This window comes from Coffea arabica, chromosome 7e (assembly GCF_036785885.1).
Source record: "Coffea arabica cultivar ET-39 chromosome 7e, Coffea Arabica ET-39 HiFi, whole genome shotgun sequence".
Taxonomy (NCBI): domain Eukaryota; kingdom Viridiplantae; phylum Streptophyta; class Magnoliopsida; order Gentianales; family Rubiaceae; genus Coffea; species Coffea arabica.
Window position 1 is genome coordinate 7,462,133 of NC_092323.1, and position 20,659 is coordinate 7,482,791.

Sequence of the window (20,659 nt, forward strand, 5' to 3'; positions counted from 1 at the left end):
ACCATTGTAGTAATGACTAGTCTTAAATCACAATCATTTGTGATGGCAACCGTTTTGGTTCCATAAATCTGAATGATTTTTGTGATGGCAACGGTTTTGGATTGAAGCATATGGTCCATAGTAGGCTTCCCAAATTGTTGCTTCATTAGTTTACTCGTAATTCTCAATCAATTAACATATTAGCATATCATAGTATCAACTCTCATGGACACAAATGACAGGTAGGTATTGTTAACAAATGCTGGTGTTTTGTGACGCTAATAGGATAATTACATTTCAATACGTCATTAATTTGGTAAGATAATAAGTATCATTAGCCCCACAGAAATTAAACGCACCTAATCACTTTCTGGCTACGTTAGCCGAATATGAAGTGTGACCAGAAAGAGAAGAATATATCTTGTAATTGGGTAATTTACCATAAACTATAAAGTAGTGAAAGGGAAAAAAAAAAAAAATCAATGATACAAGTAAAAATGGGTGTTGATGTTTGAAAGTTACACAGATAACTATAGAAATACATCCCAATAACACAAGAAATAATGCGACGAAGGAGATGAGATTTCTCTTCTTCTTTTTCTTTAAACAGAAGATATGAACTTTCTGTCATGACTGTGTTGTGCCAGAATTCAACATTTCCAAGTTGCAACCGATGGCTAGAAAAGTTGTCATAAAAGGAGAAAATTAATGATATGGTTCAAATGCCTAATTAATCATCCGCATAAATTTCAACCGTTACTATGACTAGTAATATCACATTTTAAACATAATCAATCTTAATCTGCGGAGTTAAACTGAATTACATCCAAGAATGATGTTCGAGAGTAGATAATAATTCTACCTATTCATTGACGTCTGTGTAATTTGTGCTGCATTGTTGTCCTGGATATTTGATCTCTGCCGAATTGATGTTGCAGACTCCTCTTTGTGCAAAAAAAAAATATCAGAGCAAGCTGAACCACCTTTGTTGTCATGCAGGGTTCAGTTAAATCCGTAAATATTGTAAAATGATGCTCAGAATCACCCAGGTCAACGGTGGAAAAGCATTGAGCATAGTTGCTGAAGAAGAGTAATACGGTGGAGGAGGATTGAGATAGTAATACGGGAAATAAGGCAAGATAGGATTAGGTGGGGGAGGAGAATTGTAGTCTATAGAGGGTGAAGGGTTGTACGGCCAGTAGCCACCTGGTGGAGGTGGATAATAGTAGGATGGAGGGTAGTAATTTGACCCCGGAGGAGGAGGCGGTGGAGAAGTCGTTGTCACAGGTGGTGAAGGAGGCGGTGGACAATTTGTAGTAGGAGATGGAGGAGGAGGTGGTGGTGGTGGTGGAGTAAGACAGGAGCAGTCGGAAGCTGGCGGAGGAGGAGAAGCATACAGTCCTTGACCAGCCACTCTAGACGATGAATTCATGAGTAAAATCAAGAATGTGATCAAAGGGAGAATTGTGCAGAATTTTTTGGCCATGGCCAATGGGTGCATTTTGGAAACAGAGAGGGCTCCTCACTCCGGTAGTAAAACTAGCATAATTGTGTGCATAAAGAAAGTGAGTGATGACTTGGGACAGTGAGGAGTGAGGAATGCAAATGTGGAATGAAGTTTGAGAAAGGTGTAAGCTTTTGTCACGATAGTTAGTTGGAATAATTGAGTTACTTAATTGGAGACTTTGGAAGCAACGTCTGGCCGTGGATTCCTTGATTTCTAAGTGTCATCCATGTACATATATATATATATATATATATATATATATATATATACACACATATATATACACGCACACAGAAGGAGTTCCCAGTCCAAAATTTTAACCTTCTTTTTTTGCGACTGTGTGAGAGGAAGTACCATTGGAAATAAGGAGATCCAGGGAGGGTATACCTGCCCAATTGATGTTGATGTGCTGACTATGGAATAAATTTTATATCCATCTTCTGATAACGGTCATGACATGATCAAACTCTTGGTGATTCTTGGGTTGTAGTTGAAGGGGCTTTGAAGCATTCAAACACTTTGGGCAAATCAGATTTTGGTCTACCATCCCACAAAAAAAGAAAGAAAAAAATTTGATTTTGGCTAATTAGATAGACGAGCTTTAGAATTTGATTTTGGATGGTATCTCATGTAAAATTGATGGGCTCTACAATACTATTATTATTTGATACATTGTGGTATCTTATCTTAGTTTGAACCAAGGTAAAATTTCTCCATAATACTCAAATTTAGTAAAACCTTATTACTTTAGTGAACAAAAGATGCTAACTAAAGATACCTCCGTATTACTTTAGTCCACACAAGTCTTGTAAACATCTTTCAACGAATTTTATCAACGTTGCCATAAGCTTTTGATGAAGTCCTAATTCCTACATAATTACTAATAAGATATTATATACAAGTTAAGATTCAGAGCGAGCAACAGTCATTAATTTAATTCTATCATTTTGATTTTATTCCTTCTTGGATCTCTCATAGACCCGGCCAACCAAGAAACTGATGGTGTGTGTTAGTATTAGTTTCTTTTTCTTTTTTTTTCATTTCTGCTATGCGGTGAAAGAAGGAAAATAGAATAATCTAAGTCACAATGTTCCGCTTATAAACTCGTAAGATGCCTTGGAGCTATTGACTTTTTTTTTCCCCTTTCCCTTATGATCACTACTTTTTCGCTGTCCTTTTATCGGCCTGATGCTACATTTGTTTATTGTTTTCACTGTCATATTTCTTGATTATGGGGGGGTCAGATGCTGTTTGGAGTGAGAAAGAGCAAGAAAAGTTGATTGATTCCTCGGGATTTTACATTCAGGCTTCTGGACTACTCCCCACATTTCATTTCCACCAGAAGATCACTCCGTCAGTGGCATCTAAAGTTGACAATTGCTTAACTGGGTTTCAAGGGCGCTACCAAAACGAACTAGTATGAACTGATTAAGGCAGCAAACCCACGATTTTCTAGTAGTATTTTTCCTGTGACGTTTCCCAGAAAGGAATTTTGGTGAATTATTTGATTGTTTGACCAACTATGCAACTTCCATGAAGCACACAAGCACAGCTTACTATTAATATACTGATTAGCATTGAAAGGTTCAGAAGTTGCCAGTCTGTCAGAGCAGCCATGGCAGCACTAGTTCCTTCATTGCCCGTATTAAATAAGGAGAGCTTCCCTGCAACCTATGATTGTTGCAATAATTGGTAATGTCAGACCATTTTGGCTGACCTGACCTGTCGCTGATGATGATCGGTGTTCCTACATTCCCGTGGCGTGAATGTGAACCAAATTAATCAAAATTTTAGTTTGTAAAACAATCTTGATTAGTGGGATTCGTTAGTTAATCTTATACGGCCGTGTTATAAACAAGTTTGGTGACATTTAAAAAGGAATCAACCCACTCATGAAATCATCAAGGCCTTTAATTGACTTTACATGCATTATTTAATTATCATCAGATTCCCCAATCCCTCCTTTCCGGCCCGATTTTCATAAACCATCTGCATGCGGACTAAATACTTTTAGGAGCCGGATTTTTCAATTTTATAAATCAATATTGTACTATTAGATATGGACTCAGCCTCTGATTCTAGAGCAGCAGCCCATGGCATCTCACCAGATTAAGTTAGGGAAATACTACACTTCATTGGAAACAAAAGATTAAGTAGCAGGTAGGCTGTATGTGCCTGATGAAATCGTACGTGATTGAGATTTTGTAACGTGCACAATCTGTTCAGTAGGGACGTGATTTCTTCTTGAGTTAGTGTGAGACTAGTTTCTGTTAACAAAAGAGTTCGATGGAAATATAGGAACACCGGCCTGTTGTCGTCGGCCGAGGAGACCTTGATCTATTTGGTTAAAGTTGAGACTCAAAAACTTACAAATTATGGGTTCAAATCCCCCGCATTACTCCATGCTTCTAAATTAACACCCCTCCCATGCATGTCATATTTATTTAAATCACAAAAAAAAAAGGGAACTCCTGAGCTTCATGGATAAATTGGAACTTTACCAGTCGAGCTAGATCAGATGACTGACAGATTGAGAGTAGTAAACTCCATGGTTAAGTATAATTTATTTAATGCTACCTCGCAGCTGTTCGAATCTTAATTTGGCCTTTTTATCCGTCTTGACCACAAGTATGTAGTGTGACTAAGTTTAATGGAGCCGAAAGTATTAAAAAAATAAAATAAAATTGTACAGCATACTTGTGATACAAAAAGTACCTTTGCCACAGTTTTCAGAAGACAGTAAACGATCACATTTAGAAACTTACTAGAAAAAATTCTAGTACTTCTATGCTCCTAGAAAGGCCAATATCTGTAGCAATCCGAAAATTATGGGAAGAAGCAGTCCTAGGATGACACCACAATCACGCGTGGCACGGTTGTAGATCTCCAGATTAAAGGGATCAGTTGGATACAAGCTGTCTTGGGGGTCGCCTATCACGTATGTGAATCTTGGAGAGGGTGGTGTTATTTGTGTTGGTTCTGGAGGGCCTGAAAAGTAGTAGAACCTTGGCGGTGGCGGAACTTGTGGAGGACAATACTGAGTGATCTGTGGCGGCGGAGGTGGCTGCTGCTGAGTGCATGGATTTACACACGGGCACTCCCCACATTTTATGCTCGTCTCAGGCATGGGTTGCACCGTGGATTCATCGAACTTCTCATGACGAATAGCACTTGTTGGAACCAATGTTAAAAGGAGGATAATGAACTTCATATGATTTAATATTCGATTCCCTTGACACATTGAAAAGACCCCTTTTAATTTTGGAGATGATGATGAAGAGAGGAGAGAAGCTTTAGCTAGTAGTGGAAGCTATATGACACACCAGTACGAAAGAAGCAGAAAGGTGAGAGCTAGGTGTTTGAATATGAAGAAATACTCTAGCTAGCGATCGAGGGGTGATTTCTGCATGTGATGTGGGGGGCTTGCGTTTAAGTGTGCGTTGGCAGCTTTGGTTGCTGCATGGACAAGAGAGGCGGCAATCAAACACCCTTGTTAGAGTAATTATGAGCCTCTTTCTATGGTATGGTATGGTTATGGTAGTAGAATAGAAGGCGTGCATGAAAGCGAATTGCATGTGGCTGCTGTAAATACGTAGGACCTTTCTAGACTTGATCATCTCCTCTTTACGACATGATAAACTAAAGTTGTCCCCCTCAGAATAAGTTCCATTTTCTCAAATGGAATGGAATGGAATGGCATGGAGAATCATTTGCCCTTTCGGGGTACGTAATACAATTCGCATCTAATAATGTGTGGCATATCAGGCTATTGGCTGTGTTTTTGCTCGTCTTAAAACGGAATGTTCAATTCTCAAGGACCACAAAATTTTGCTGTTAAACTTTTAGTATCACAATCGTGGTGCTTCATACATCCTACTAGATCGATGAAAAGTGTGCCGTTGGCATTATTATCACTATTAGTTCAACTTTCTTTCAATTATACGTACTAATTGTTTGAGGAAACTCACAAACATATATATGTCTCTTTTTCTCCCTTAATGGATTCGATGATGGCCAATTACAGTTTTGTTGGCATCATCTCACTGTGCTGGAAAGTGGAAAGGGCATCTCACGTATCTTGGCATTTTAGAAATCAATCAGCTACTGCAGGTACGAGCAGGTAAATATGCACGTACTTCCTCTAGCAGCTAGCTGATCAAAGCCTCTAATAAAATGTGTGGTGTGAAGTTTTGGAGGAGGCCAAAAGCAAACCACCTGACCCGTCAAACTCGTGGATCCCATTCCCATAGCTTAGCTATTGGCTGATTTAATGATCATGAATGAGGTATCGTAATTTATGGAGTTGGGAAGAACTTTCTTGGCTTGGCTTTTACAGATTGGAATGGTTGGATCGATTCCAAAAACGAGTTGTTGAAAACAGAATGAATACTTGTACATGACGCAACGGGGTCGAATCTAATACGCACCCCAAATTGTGCACTTTCATTTGTTCTTTAACAACTGGGAACCTGCTGCATTCCTTTACAGTGTATTGCTTTACAACTTTTACAATAATATTGTTTAGGTTTTATTCAGTTTTTATGTGGAATCTAATGTAATTTTTTTAGTAACTTACGTATTACTCTCACTCTAGGTGCACTCTCTAAACTCACCTATCTCAATTTATCTTTCAACTATCTTCAAGGCGAGCTTCCTTCTTCTCAAGTAAACCTTACACAACTAGCACAACTCGATGTTTCTTTGAACTCGATTGAAAGCTTAATTCCACCGGGTATCGGAAACTTGACAAATTTAGTTGCTTTAGATTTGAGCCACAATTCTTTCGAGGGTCTCATCCCTCCAACACGTGGTAAATTAACTAGTTTTTGTTCCTTGACAGCTAATTTCGGAAGAAAATTTAAAGCTTCCTCTTTATTACAGAGTACTCTTTATTCAGCCATTATTATTATTAAAAAAAAAGTGTGGAGTAATCTTTGTTTTGAGGGCAGCATGGAGTAATATTAAGACAGAATAATGTAAAAAAAAAAAATTTAATCTTCGTGTAAGGAGTAGTTACAACTAATTAAATGATGGTAAAATGTAGTAATCAATAGTGTCATTGATCAGCACTTGATGGGAATAGTTATATTCCAGGCTCAACTCCCATCAACTCATTTGCTTTTAAAAGGGGAAAAAGGAAACCGGAAAAGACGCCTTCCTGCCCTCCAAGCTCCACACACAGACACACACACACACAGGCTTATGCCTTTGGAACAGGGCCAGTCAGGAGAAAGGGCTGGGAGTAAGAAAGGGCCATCTTTGCAGGCTCATGCCTTTAGGGCAGCCTAAAAGCCGGTCTTATTCATTTCTCCCTGCCTGTTGTCTTAGCCCAAATTGAAGCCCAGGTTTAAATTCGTGGAATCACGTTTTCTGTTCCTGGAAACCAGTTTGAGTGAGCTGCATTACTTACCTAACAAACAGTTGAAGTTTACAAGATAAAAGAAGCAATGGCGTCGTGTCAACTTCCCACTGGAAACAAACACGTGTAAACAAACGCACTCAACAAGCCACACGTAGAACCCCTGCTGGCCTGTTCCTGTTCCTGTTCCCGATGCCACCGCCAAGGTATTTACCCATGATGTCTCTCTTATTCAAGCCAAGTTGCCAAAATCCTATAAAAATGGTGCAAAATTCGCACGAATTCATGATTCGATTCGCCAGTACCATACGCACTGTCGCAGAGGTCATCCGTTTCTATTACTACTTGGTTTTACTAGTTGGTGCTCTCCAATCCAATCAGTAAATTTCACTATTCACTCCTAAATACTTAAAAAGGTACTCTAGAAAACAGTCATGGCAGTTGGAGCTCCAATTCCAATATGTGTGCAGTGTGGCACGGCCGGCAACCCCTGTAGGTGCAAGGTGGTGGGTCCGACGCTCGGGTTCTTGGCATTTGCGGCCGCTGCGCTGGTGGAGTGGCCTGTCGGTGCTCTGGTTTATTGCTTTCGCCACATGAAGGGCCGCCGCATCATGGCTCATCCGGCCACCGTCGTTTTTCCTTCCGTCTCAAATTCCATCCCTATTTGAGATTTCGCGTCACGACGGTAGTGAGATATACTTAGTACATTGATCTTGTCACATACATGATACATGTGGGTGTTGTTGTTGACTTGTTGTCTTGTTCTGTTCTTATTTTTTTCACTAGTCTATTAGCTGGGGACTGTTTCTTCACCAATGTTGTCTTGTCTGTCTAACTCTTTCGTTTTCTTTTCTCCCCCTCCTCTTTTAATTTTCCTTTTATGTACTACTTTATGAATGAATGGTGCTATGATGTTTTTGTGATTGATCATGAATTTTGTTGCTAGTGTTTGTCTTCTCCCCGTTACCCTGCCCTGATCAATCATTTCTGAGTTGATATATATATATATATATATATATATATATGGAAATGGGGAACGAACGGTTGTCCCGTTGTCAGACAACCGTTCCTGAAAGTTCAAGGCCACATGTGGCTTCAGAAATTTGTGCGGATCAGATTACAGCATGTAACTCAATTTTCATGTAACTCAATTTTCAAGTCATGTGTGAGATTCATAAAAATTTGATCTAAAGTTACTTCGTGTGTAAAGAAAGTTACGCGACGTGTAAAAAATGTTACGCGCTGTTGGAAAATGCACAAATCGTCACAGACGGTGCAACCGTTTGTGCCCCTTGTCCATATATATATATATAATTGCATGAGGTGAGGTGCTTTTTACTAATATTTTTAATAATACCACCAAGCCAACTTGGCTTGGAAGATGCTCCAGTGGATTTCTTGGGGCTTAAAACAAGCAAATATGAGTCGTGGAATTGAAAATGCTGCGGCTGGTGATCAGGATGCATAACCATTAATCCGTAGCTGGTGTATTAATATATCGGAATTTATCCAAAACAAAAGGTCGTCTGATAAGTTGTCCTTTCAGCAGAAATTTGAAGGTATCGAGTTACCAGACTAATATTCTGCATCCTGTCTATTTATCACAAGGAAACCTGCTTCAGCCAGAAAACCGTCGTGTCATTCTGTGTTGGTAAAAGTTTTCGTGTAAACTATTCTACTATGAATTTTCCTTGTTTGACTAGTATTAAAAAAATAAAGTGAAGGGAAAAAAAAGAAAGCAAAATGAGCTTGCCATTTGTTGAAATTTTACCTGAGCCTACATAACCGCATGGTATCATGGAATAATCTCTCAACTCATGCCCTATCTTCCCTTTACCGTCCCACAAATTGACAAACCAAAGTCTGTCTCACAAATTGACAAACAAAAGTCTGTCTCAATCTTTGGCGTGATTGAATTCTGGTCACTTATACCCGCAAGTTTGAACGAGCTTCAACTTTGAAACGGATCTTGATTCATGATCTGATCTAAGACTGCAAACGAGTCGAGTCGAATCGAATTTTATTCTAATCGAGTCGAATCTTGAATTAGTTTTATTAAACTTGAACTCAGTTTTATTAAACTCGAACTCGACGAACTGATAATTTAAATCTCAAACTCAAAAAAATAAAAAATAATTATTTTATTTTTTAAAAAATAAATAAAATAATATTTTTTCTTAATAAATAATAAAATATTAAAGATATATATATAATTTTGCTATTAAAATAAAAAATAATATATATATATATATATATATATATATATATATATATATATATATATATACTCGGCTCGCGAGCTAACGAGCTTTATATTTTGAATTCGAGTTTGACTCGAGTTACTCGCGAACAGTTCGATTCGTTTACAGCCTTACTCTGACCTTTGGCGATGGCGATGAAACGGAGAAAGGAGAATCTGAATGAGGTCCTTGTTGTTTTGGACTTGGAGGATTAATCACTCACATTAAAAATCGTATTATTTATACCCTTTTTTTTTCTTCTCGCACTCCTTAAATGGAACTCATCATTAAACATATTGATCAGATCTCCCCAAAGTTACTCCGCCTAAACATCCGAATTGCAGCAATTTTGTGTGGGGTTCGATCACAGAGTGATAGCTAGCCTATGTTGCTAATCTATATATATATATATATATATATATATATCTTCCCTTGCAATTGCAAGTGCCTCTAGGAGTGATCAGTAAATTGATTTTCCAGACTGTGGCTGTAAATTGTAATGCATATCCTGCAATGACCGGTGCCTAAATGGTAAGCGGGAGTTGACGCTGACTAGAGGTCCACTTTTGGACTCCACTAGAGGTGAGGTCAGGTGAGGTGACTCGGTCAATTAATCAATCTTTTTACCCAAAGAGCAATCACTGTTTTATTGAAGGACGAGATTGCCAAATCGCATCTCGTCAACACATAGTCAATCAAACGGGTAAAACACGGTGGTATTGTTGTTTATTTGACGCTTTAAAACTGTAGGATAATTAAAATCCCAAAATAAATATCCCATAAATAAATACAATAATAATTTAGACAGTTTGTTTGTTTGTTGTTGTGTAAAAAATACCTAGCTGTTCTGTAGTACCACTACTTCGTCAGCAGGTCCTCCTCAGTCCTCACCGATAACTACCTCACTTTTCTTGGATTACAATTCAGAGTTATCCTCTCTACACTTTTTTTTTTTGGTTCGGTTCAAATTTTCAAAAGAAAAATATTACAGTGACATCTCATTTTGGAAGTCATTCAACTTCAAAGTCTACCACGTCATTATACGAGGCTTAGTGCAGTGGTGTGGTGTCGCCTAGTAGAACCAATAGCTAGTGTTCAGGCCTACTCTCTCCCTTTCTTGATCGATCACCCCTTTCTCAATCTTTCATTCTCTCTTCATTTATTTATATTTTCTACGTCTCGATTGATCATCCTTTGTCAGTCGGTTCTGCTGCAGCCATGGTCAGGACTATGCCCGGAATATTCCCCTTCCATAAACCGGCTTTTTTACCGCCATCAATCACCTTTCTCATCATGCCAATAGCAGTCTTGTCCATACTTTCTGTTGTTGCGCTGTTATGCGGCTCTGAGGCCAGAAAATCACGATGGCGCCGGGGTGAGAAAACGGTCCGACTGGGTGATAATAAGAGGCGAGTTGCGAGGCTCCAAAGCAACCTAAGCAGTAAAGCTCTTCTCTTGGCTAAGATGATTTCTTGGAGGAAAGTGCAGGACGAAGGACAAGAGGATGAAGATGGTGATGACGATGAAGAAGCTGTTTGGAGGAAGACCATCATTAAAGGAGAAAAGTGTCGTCCGTTGGATTTCTCGGGGAAGATTTTGTACGACTCCGATGGGAATTTGATTCCGGATTCTCCTCAGCCATCCAAATGATCACCGTCACCTTTTGTCTTGCCACCGCGCCTTTGATCAATCAATCTAACAATTTTGATTGGAACTTGGATTTGCATGTAGTCTTGTTTCATGAACGGGCTTCGCCCTGTCTTCTTTTTTTTCACCTTTTTTTTCCCCTTCTTGGTGGCGGTTGTATTGGCGCAAACATGCGGATTGTAAAGAGAAATATGTGTTAGAAATAAAATGGCTAGTTGATCTTGGCAACCCTTGTAACTCTAATAGTTTCTTCTACTAAAAAGTAAAAGTTGCGCCTAATCCTTTCTACTGGAGAATAAAAGAGTGTCATGACCCATGAGGGACGATGCCGGGTGTGGGTTAACTGTGCTAAAGAAATTTTCAAAAGTTCGCAGTTGTGTGTTACTTGCAGGCTTAGCTGTGTGTAGATTTGATCACTTGCATATGTTGCGTTTATTTATTCCATGAAACGTATTGGAAGCGACACGTTTCTAGTCTTGGGTCAAGGTTTACTTTTCGGGTTTTAGCCCAAAGGCCGAGCCCAAGTCCAACATCTGTAGTCTTTCGAGTCCAACATCTAGAAGATGTCTGTGAATTAGGCACAATTTGGGACTTGGGAAGTTGGCCTCTTCTCATTTTTTGATTATGGGATGTCAATTTTCAGCTCCAGTAATTTTTTTGAAAGAAAAAACAAAAAAAAAAAAAGACAAAGATTGATTAATTGAGAATTGGTTTTGCACATAGCCAAAGGAAAAAGATTCGGCGAACGTCGACCGATTTTGATTTTCCTTTTCCTGTGAATCTGATTGAAGTTGTAGTTGGACAGAGATGGAGCTTTTCTCTGCTGACTAACAAAGGCTCTTACTGCCGACCACTATTTTGTCCTGCCCTGAAATCATTTTTCCGCTGTACCAAAAACGGAAATCACTTTCTGTGCCTTCTTTGACCAATTTCGAGGCCAAAATTCAGTGATTACACAATACATCCGCTTTTCTTTTTTGTATGAATTTGGTCATTTTTCACCTTTTCAGTGGCAGCTACCAAGCAAAAACTAGCTTGGTTCATTCAATGATTAAATCTCAAAATGTCAAAGAGAAAAGAGGAGGGGAAAAACAAAAAAACCGTAGGATATAGGCCTGCAAAATTGTAGGACGTAATATGAAATCTGCCAAGCCGTAATTTGTCAAGACAATAGGTGGTAAATCTTCGAAGACTACAGTCCTTTTGCAATAGGAAGGCTCGAAGGTTTTTATCAAAACTAGTATCAAACAAGCTAACATATGTCTGAGCAAAACCAATCAAGAAGTAAACACAAATTTAAAGGATTTGCTTAAAACTTACCCAAAAACAAATTAACAACTTAATCCTTCATGTCTCGTGAATCTCTCTGTACACCAAGGCAACCAAACTTTGGGGTTTCTTCCATTAAACGGGGTAATGGAATTAGGACTACTTATTTCCTGATCAGAAGAATTAATTCTTCATGCAAAGATCAACAATTCTTTCAGCAAGCTCTGTTTCATCTCTGCTTTCTCCTACCAACTTCTCTACTTGGGTTCTGGGCAACCTCATCTTAACCTGAACAGGCCCTGCTGGATTTTGTCTCTGAACCGAAACATCAGAGCCTGATCTTCTTGACAACATCAGGCACTCGAGCCGGTCCTTAGCGCTCATGTGAACAGCAGACCTTGCTCTCCTTGGCGCTCTTTCTTCGGGCAGCTTTGGCAATTCCACAAGAAAATATATCTTCTTGGGCTTCAACTCTTCTTGAGGCTCCAATGGCTTTGCTCTGATCCCATGTCGCTTTACTGCTTCTGATTCCAACAAAACATGACCCGGGTAGTCCTTAACCACATCGAAAGCTAATACAGGTGTTTTCAGTTTGAAGGTTTCACCGGAAATCTTCATTACCTTTGCCTTCTTTCTTCCTCCTGCTCCTGTAATATTGTTGCCCATTTCTCTTAAAATTTATGAACCAATGAATCTCACTAAATAATTATCCCACTCAGAGTTAAGTTCCCTCCGGGGGGTAGTTACATTACATATATGGTGATGATGGATTAAGAAGATGTGAATATGTGCAACTTTATTAAAGATTCCGTCCCACTTAACCGTAATGATTTTGATTATGAAGTGGGAAACAAAAATTCCATTTGGACCAAAGCAAACTACTTGTCTGCTGTCACTTTTGATATGTTTCCCTTATCTAACGAATTAGTGACCGCCTATACTCGGGAGGCGCGATCAATTCTCCTTTGGAAATTGGATGTAAAGTGCTAAAAATTGGGGGCCTGTGGGGCCTGTCTATCCTTCAAAAAGTATAACCAAAAGGTGCAGTTAACTATAAATAAATTAATGAAGGGAAATGTACGATGAATCCTCTTGTAGGTCGTTGTTTGGGTCATTTCCTCGAGCTTTTTATACTCTTTTTTCGAAACTAATTATCAATCCAGATATTAGAGCATACAAGTAGATATTATTGAATTACTCATCTTTCGATCATGAATGAAATCAAATCAGATCAAAGATGGTTGACAACTTGAGATTTGGTTGTAATATTCTTGGGAAAACTCGAGAAATACATTTCATTCTATTTGGTTGTAGTAAAATTTTTTGGCATTCATCCGGTGCTTGAATTTCCTTCTAAGCCTTTTGCGTTTCGGTTTAAACAAAAGTGGAGATTTTCAAGAAGAAACCTTCGATGGACTTGTCCTTAGTTTTCCTATACTTCTATACATCATTCTTGCTAATTTTAACTAAAAAGGCAGATATCGTGGCCAAATTGGATCACGAGAAATTGCTACAAAAACTTCTTAAAAGTATACAAGAGGTGACAGCAGCATTTACCTAATTAGAGTCCCAATTGGATCCAAATTTCTAGATGGTAATGCAAATGAACGCGTCCACTAGCTCAGAATCGTAAAATGACTTTCAACCACCATACTAATGACTCAGTCCCAATCACACAATTGCAGTCCTGAATGCAATCATCTAGTAAATGCAAAGATAAAGTTATATCCTGCCTGCCTCCCTTCCCATTTTATTTCAACAGCCAAGGGCAACTGCATCGTTTTGCAAGAGAAAAAAAAAAAGACCATATCATGCTGTGACCAAAAGAAGTTCCATTCACAAAGAGAAAAGACCAATACTTTCAGCAGTATCATCCCAAAGAAGTGATTGACGCGAACGAATTGACCAATGCAGCATCTCATTCGAGCAACAGCAACAAGAACATGGAGGCAAATTTTCTACAGAAATTCAGAGGGTGAATTAGCATCTGGTTTCACGCCTTCACCCAAGCCCCCAGGATGCTGCAAATTCTGCAAAACTTGAGGGTGCAAAGTTCCCAAACCACCACCCAATGCATCGCTGGCAGACCCAAGAAACTGGCACATGAGCCTAGCAATGACTCCTAACATTTGCAATTGATTCTGGCAAGAATCAGCATGCATTTGAATCATCTGCTTCTCGTGTTCAAGCTGCATTCCCACCATCTTCTCCTTCCACTCCATTTTCTCTTCCTCCCACCTCTCCTCCAACCTCATCCTCCTCCGCCTCTCCTCATCAATTTCTCTTTCCAACCTGACCCTTCTTTCCAATTCGCGCCTTTCCCACATCATTTGCCTCTCTTCCAACTCCAATTCCCTCATCTCCATATCTTCATCCCTTTTTAAATTCCTCCTCTCCCACAACAATTCCTTCTCCTTTTTGTTTTGCTCCCGCTCAATCAATTCCTCCTCTCTGGTCCACTCCCTCTCCCTCCTCTTCTCTTCCCTTCTCAACACCACATCCCTCAACTCCACCACCTGAGCACCCACCATCCTAAACCTTTTTCCATCAAAACCCTTCTTCCATTTCCTCCGATGGTCGAAACCCGAATCCTCGATTTCCTTTCTCTCCCCTCTCTCAGCCCCCAATTCGCCATCGCTAATCCCAACCCCCACCACATCTTCCCCAAACTCCCCATCCTCCTCTTCTTCCTCCTCATCCATCTCCTCACTGTCAATCCCAAAATTCAATCCCATTCCACCCTCTTCCTCGAAAAACTCCGCTACGCCTCCAGCAGATGAAGCTTCCTGCATTGGATCACTCCTGTTATTGCAATTATTATGACTATTACCGTTACCCTTTACTTCTAATTCAACATCCCCGAAAACTTCCTTATACTTCAAGAAGTTTTCCCAGTGATTTTCGCCGTCGTCCCAATTGAACTCGCTGTCCGATATCCTAATCTTCTGTTTGACGCCCAAGTACTGGTGCCGCATGTTCTGGACCTTAATGGAGACATCACGCCAAGTCCACTTGAATCGGAAGTTGTTGGGGTCCCGGAGATGGTGGATGGAGTTGACGTGGTCTGCAATGGGCTTGAACTTCTTTTCTCTGGTCTTGAGCTTGGCTAAGGTGCCGGAATTGAGCAGGTCAGAGTATTTGGTAAGGAGGGTTTGCTCTTCCAGCTCCGACCACTTCTTCCGCTTCATCATGGGAAGGATTCGGGGTTTGCCCTAAAAACAAAATCCGGGATTGGAATAATATCCGATGTCGGAATTGAGGTGACGTGGGTTTCGGGTGGTGGGAGACTTGCACAACCTCAGCCTTTCGACAAGTGCACTGTGGTCCTAGATTTAGGGTAAAGAATCCGAAACAGATGTCGGATGTGCCTTTTTTTTTTTTCCTTCTCTCTCTCTCTCCTTATGTGGCCCCTTGTAGATGCTCATTCGTTCAACAGTACACTCATAAGATAAGACCAGGCTTTTTGCCTCAGGCCCTTGCTTAAGTTGCCCTGAGCATGGAAGAGCCCAAGCGTGCGGTTTGTGCATTTTGCATTTGATACTAAAAATTTGATAATAATCTCGCATTCATTCCAACCTTGTTTAGGCAGGCATCCATGTACATTGCTATCGGTGACTTTCTTTTGTATTTTTAAGCTTAAGAAAAACTTTCATATTTCTCTTATTTCTTTTTTTCAAAGTCTATATGCATTTTAAAGAAACCATAATATCAATATGACAATTAGTGTTTCAAGTATGAATTTTAAGATGTTAATTATTTTTTTAACTTGGTTATGTCATAGTCAGTTAAGCGTATTATATCCTGAAAATTTAAAATATGTTGTTTCTTTTTAATTTAGCAAATTTATAAGGTTTTTTTTACACTATAATGATAAGATAAGCAGCTTTAACTTTAGTTGAAAAAGTGAAGAATGATAATCTCTGTGGGTTCAAGTTATGAAAAAATAAAATATTATGCAATGAATATTAAAGTTTAGCATGTTTTGCAAAGTATCATGGGGTGAGCAAATACGTTCCATGTGTATAAAACTGTAAAATATTTTATATAAGCATGTTTACAAACGCTAAAAAAACCTTGATTTAGTGGTTAAGATAGAGGCTTTAAAATCATCCAATAGAGTGACCTAGGCATTAGTCAAAGTTTTCAACCGTCAACATGTTGAGTTAGCATAATATGTTGTTATCATGATTATTTGGATTAATATTATATATACTGTCAGTGTATACACTATCATCATTAGATATATGATATATGTGCAAAATTTGAATTTAAAATTTAAAATTTGTTTATGTATCATTCATGCAATTGTGATAGTGTATATACTGACAGTGTATATAAAATTTACTTTATAATTTTTATGTACATATTTGAAGTGAAAGAAATTCCAACTCAATGTTTGAATTTTGAAGGCGATTTTTCACCTAATTTGACCAATTTTTCGGTTTTCATTTGGTAATATAACATAGAATCAGATTGAATGGGTGTCTAATTTCGGGTCGATTTGCTAAACATCGATAATGCATCATTTGGGTATTTAGTGGGTCATTTTGCTTATTACTAATGCAATTAAACCTATGAAATTTTGCTTATTACTTTTATTTTCCATAAGTTTAATTGCAATTTTAGTTGTTCTATGCAATTAAAGTTGTTACTATTTTTAAGCTCATGTTCAACCTTTATCTGAAATATTGAACATTTGAACTTTACTGCAGAAAAGAAAAGGTAAAAAAGAAAACAAAGAAGCAAGAGAGGGAGTTAGATACAGTACAATACCCAAGGTACAGATAGGGAGTTAGATACAGTACCATACCCAAGGTACAGACGTTAAATGTAGAAATCTATATCTATATGTATTCAAGAAGGGGTTTTTAACAGAAACTCTCTCAATGGCTTCTAAACTTCTCATTCTTTTTTCTAAACCCTCTCAATTTAAAACTTTTCCATAATCTACTTCATAAACCGTTTATAATTTATTGTTTATACTTTAAATTCTTTTTACTCCTTAATTAAAGACAAATGCTTATTCACATGCTATTTTAATACAATTTTAATTCGGAAGCATACGACATGATCAAGAAACAGCAGAACCAATTAGGATTAGATTTTGGCAAAAACAAAATTAGGTCTAGATGCCACTGGCACGTTGCCCTAACTTGCGATGCCAATTAGGACTATTTAGCGCTTTTTTCTTTTGCAATGAGTTAGGACACTGTAAAACTTATTTAGACAAACTTTACCTCATCAGTGATTTGAGTATCAAGTTATTGAATATACTACAAACCCTATAATATCAGTCTGCTACAAAAAATAATATTTTACTAACATGTGGTATTTGCGTACAAAATTTCATAGGTAAATCAAATGCTTTTACTTATATTCTATATAATTTGAATAGTTTTTTAGCGAATATAACCGTACTATGCAGGACCATCACTTTGTACAATTGGAGCTAGCAAATTGTATATCAATCACAATTTATATTTTGCTCGATACCTGCACAGTTGGTGAGTTCCATCAGTAACATTACATCAAACTTTTAATAGGTTTGTTTGGATACCTCAATTATCCCAAATAATATTTCGCTTGCATCATAGACACATTTTTCAACCCATCTTTTTATATTTTCAACCACCTTTTTATCTCACATACATCACATCATAAAAAGTGCTACAGTAATTATTCCAAATAATATTTCAAATAATACACTATCCAAACACTCCCAAATATTGTTTCATACTCTTATCAACATGTGTTTCAAAAAATTGTAGGTTTGAAAAAGATACATGTGCTCGAAAGTTAGTTACGTGGTTGAAATTAAGCAATTTTATAATATCACAAGCATTGTCGATAGCAAATTCAAAGAGAATATGGATATCCGAATATACAATAATGCATACGGTAAACTTACTATATTTAATTTAATTACTGCACAAATTTTTTAAAGTTATAATTATAACTTATACTTTCTTTCATTTTTACTAGGTTAAATATTTTCTAATACTTGCTTACATTCAGAGCATTAACATAGAAAACATGTTCTATGAGTTATACAAAAATTATGGACAACTATGTGAAGGTCATTTTTCAAAAACAGTGTGTATGCATTGTAATGACGTGGTCGATACTGTTGTTAGGTAATTAATTTCATGTACCTTTAATTTCAACAAATTTTTTGTATTTTATATAACATTTTATTTGTGAAACAGGTACAATATTAACATACAAATCAGAGATTCCAGTAGTAACATGCATCTTAATCTACATGACAGACATGCACGATTCGTATTTAGTTGTGATACTTCTTATCTCATAGAATTACAAAAAAAGTAGAATTTCTTGATATATGTTTATTTTTTATAATGCTATTTATAAACTATGTAAAAAAAATACACTAATTTTGAATTTCGCACGTACTTAATTCTCAGGACAATGGTGATAGGTTATTCAACCAACGAATCAATTCATGCAAAGATCGTGCATTTTCATTTGTAATATGCATTCCACAAAATTTAACAGAATTAATTAAATCACCAATTTTGACTTTCGTACTAAAAGTTGATTGGTGTGAAAAATATTCGCACCTTCATACAAGATTATCAAATCGAATGCATAATATTTGTAAGTATTTCATTTTAACAACATTTAATTACATTCATTTTTATTCATATATCATTCATTTTCTAATATAAATTTTTATTATTTTTTCAGGATCTATCTTCCGAAAAAAGGTAAATTTTGAATAATATACACATTCTATCATATTTCAAACTATTGTTAGACAGATACTATATTTTAATTGTGTTGGTACAATTTTTTAACCTTTTTTAATTCACCTTTTTATTTTTATTTTTTTTAATAATATCAGCACGTGCGTAGCACGGGTATTCACACGAGTATATTTATATATATATTCAAGAAGAGGTTTTTAGCAGAAACTCTCTCAATGACTTCTAAATTTCTCATTCTTTTTTCTAAATTTTTGTATTTATTTTAATACACAAAAATTAGTGGGTCATAACTCTCCTTATCACCAATCAAATTTAAATTTAAAATATTCCCACTATCTCTTAATTCTTCCTACAACCACTCCTACAAATTCTCTAATCATCATCCCACGTTTCTCCTTACATTTCCTCCCACGTTTCCCACTTCAATTAAGAGTCCACTCCAACTATTTCTTAACTCATCCTACAACCACTCCTACAAATTCTCTAATCATCATTCCACGTTTTCCCCTTCATTTTCTCCCATGTTTCCCACTCCAATTAAGAGTTCACTCCAATTAAAAGTCCTCCAATTTAAGAATTCCACCCCAATTAAAACTCCTCCAAAGAATTCCACCCCCAATTCCCTCACCCTCTCTCTCAGTTTCTTATTTGTTTTTTGTTCTCTATTGATTTTGTAAATGTATTGATTTTGTTTCTTTTGTGAGCAGTTATGGAAGAGATTATGTGCACCGACTTCAGCGAAAATCTACCTTCTTGCGGAGAACTGAAGTATATTCTTGCTAGCTTAATTTTTCAGGTCAGTCCCCTCTGCCTTTTAAGTATGTTTTGCTGTTGATTTGCTTTTTGTCATGAATGATATTACATTGATTTTCCGATCATTCATTATTTCTGAAATTTTTTTACAAAATCCTATGAACGGTCGTTTGCTTATTGTTACACCGTAAAGCAAAGATACTCAACAGTGGGATAAAGTATAAACACAAAATCACAAGCACATGCTCCAAAAGACCCATTAAAGGCATGATTTATGCATCGACCATGCTGTTGCTACTCAAACAGCAGCAATTCAGCAAAAATGAAAAGTGGAAACGATGTGTGTGAAAAACAAAATTGTAAAGTTTAGTTGCACTTATTGTTCATGATAAGACACAAACTCGAACCATCAGAGCAGGGCCTGTTTAACCTTTAATAATTAACCAACGTGATATTCTGGAATCTCAATTTTTAGGCCTGCAATAGTCTCGCTCATTAAAGCTACTTGGCAATGTACTTGAAGGCCCTGTTTTTTCAATCATATTTAAACTTCACTTGAAAGGATTAGAGATTACCTTGACCCAAAAGAAATAAAGAAAAACGGAATAGAAACACTATGGCGGTAGCTTTTAAATTCTAATAACCACATCATCTATCCTATTCATAATCGGTAAAACCACAAGGGTCATTAGATGGGAAATTGAAGACGGTGACTAAAAAAAAATATGATTTCTCTTGGTATTTGAAAAATTCTGAATTCTAACTAAACTTAAACCAAAAGAATAAATTAAAAATTATAGAGGTTACCAAATTAAAAGACTATATTGAATTGGATATTAAAAGATGGTTTAAACATAGTAGGGACTAAGAACCAAAATATTTGAAAAACAATTCTATATCCAAAAAAAAAAACCTACAAGAACAAACTCATTTTCCCCCAAAAAAGAAAAGAAAAAAAGCCTATAAGAACATATGCCCTTTTCCAAATTTAAGAATTTATCTACATTATGAACATATTATAAACTAATGGATTCCTTTTTATTTAATATTAAAAATTGATTTTAAATATACAAGTGATAGCAAAGAGAATGAAGCAGTTAGCGACATGTGAAAAAATCGAAAAAGACAAAAGCAATTAGAGGGATAATTTCGCACAAAAAAATAACAATAAGCGGTC

General features: G+C 37.1%; 2 protein-coding genes across 2 annotated transcripts; one reads left to right on the top strand and one right to left on the bottom strand.

Annotated features, from left to right (window-relative positions):
• The first annotated feature begins 7,084 nt into the window (after nucleotides 1-7,084).
• Nucleotides 7,085-7,775, top strand: LOC113701622 (uncharacterized). The gene has a single exon (XM_027222370.2). It carries the CDS (start codon nucleotides 7,280-7,282, stop codon nucleotides 7,511-7,513), a length of 234 nt encoding a protein of 77 aa, XP_027078171.1. The 5' UTR covers nucleotides 7,085-7,279; the 3' UTR covers nucleotides 7,514-7,775.
• A 4,067-nt stretch (nucleotides 7,776-11,842) lies between these two features.
• On the bottom strand, nucleotides 11,843-13,340 carry LOC113701574 (uncharacterized protein At1g66480-like). The gene has a single exon (XM_027222297.2). The coding sequence runs from the start codon at nucleotides 12,665-12,667 to the stop codon at nucleotides 12,185-12,187; it is 483 nt and encodes a 160-aa protein (XP_027078098.1). The 5' UTR covers nucleotides 12,668-13,340; the 3' UTR covers nucleotides 11,843-12,184.
• Nucleotides 13,341-20,659: the final 7,319 nt, after the last annotated feature.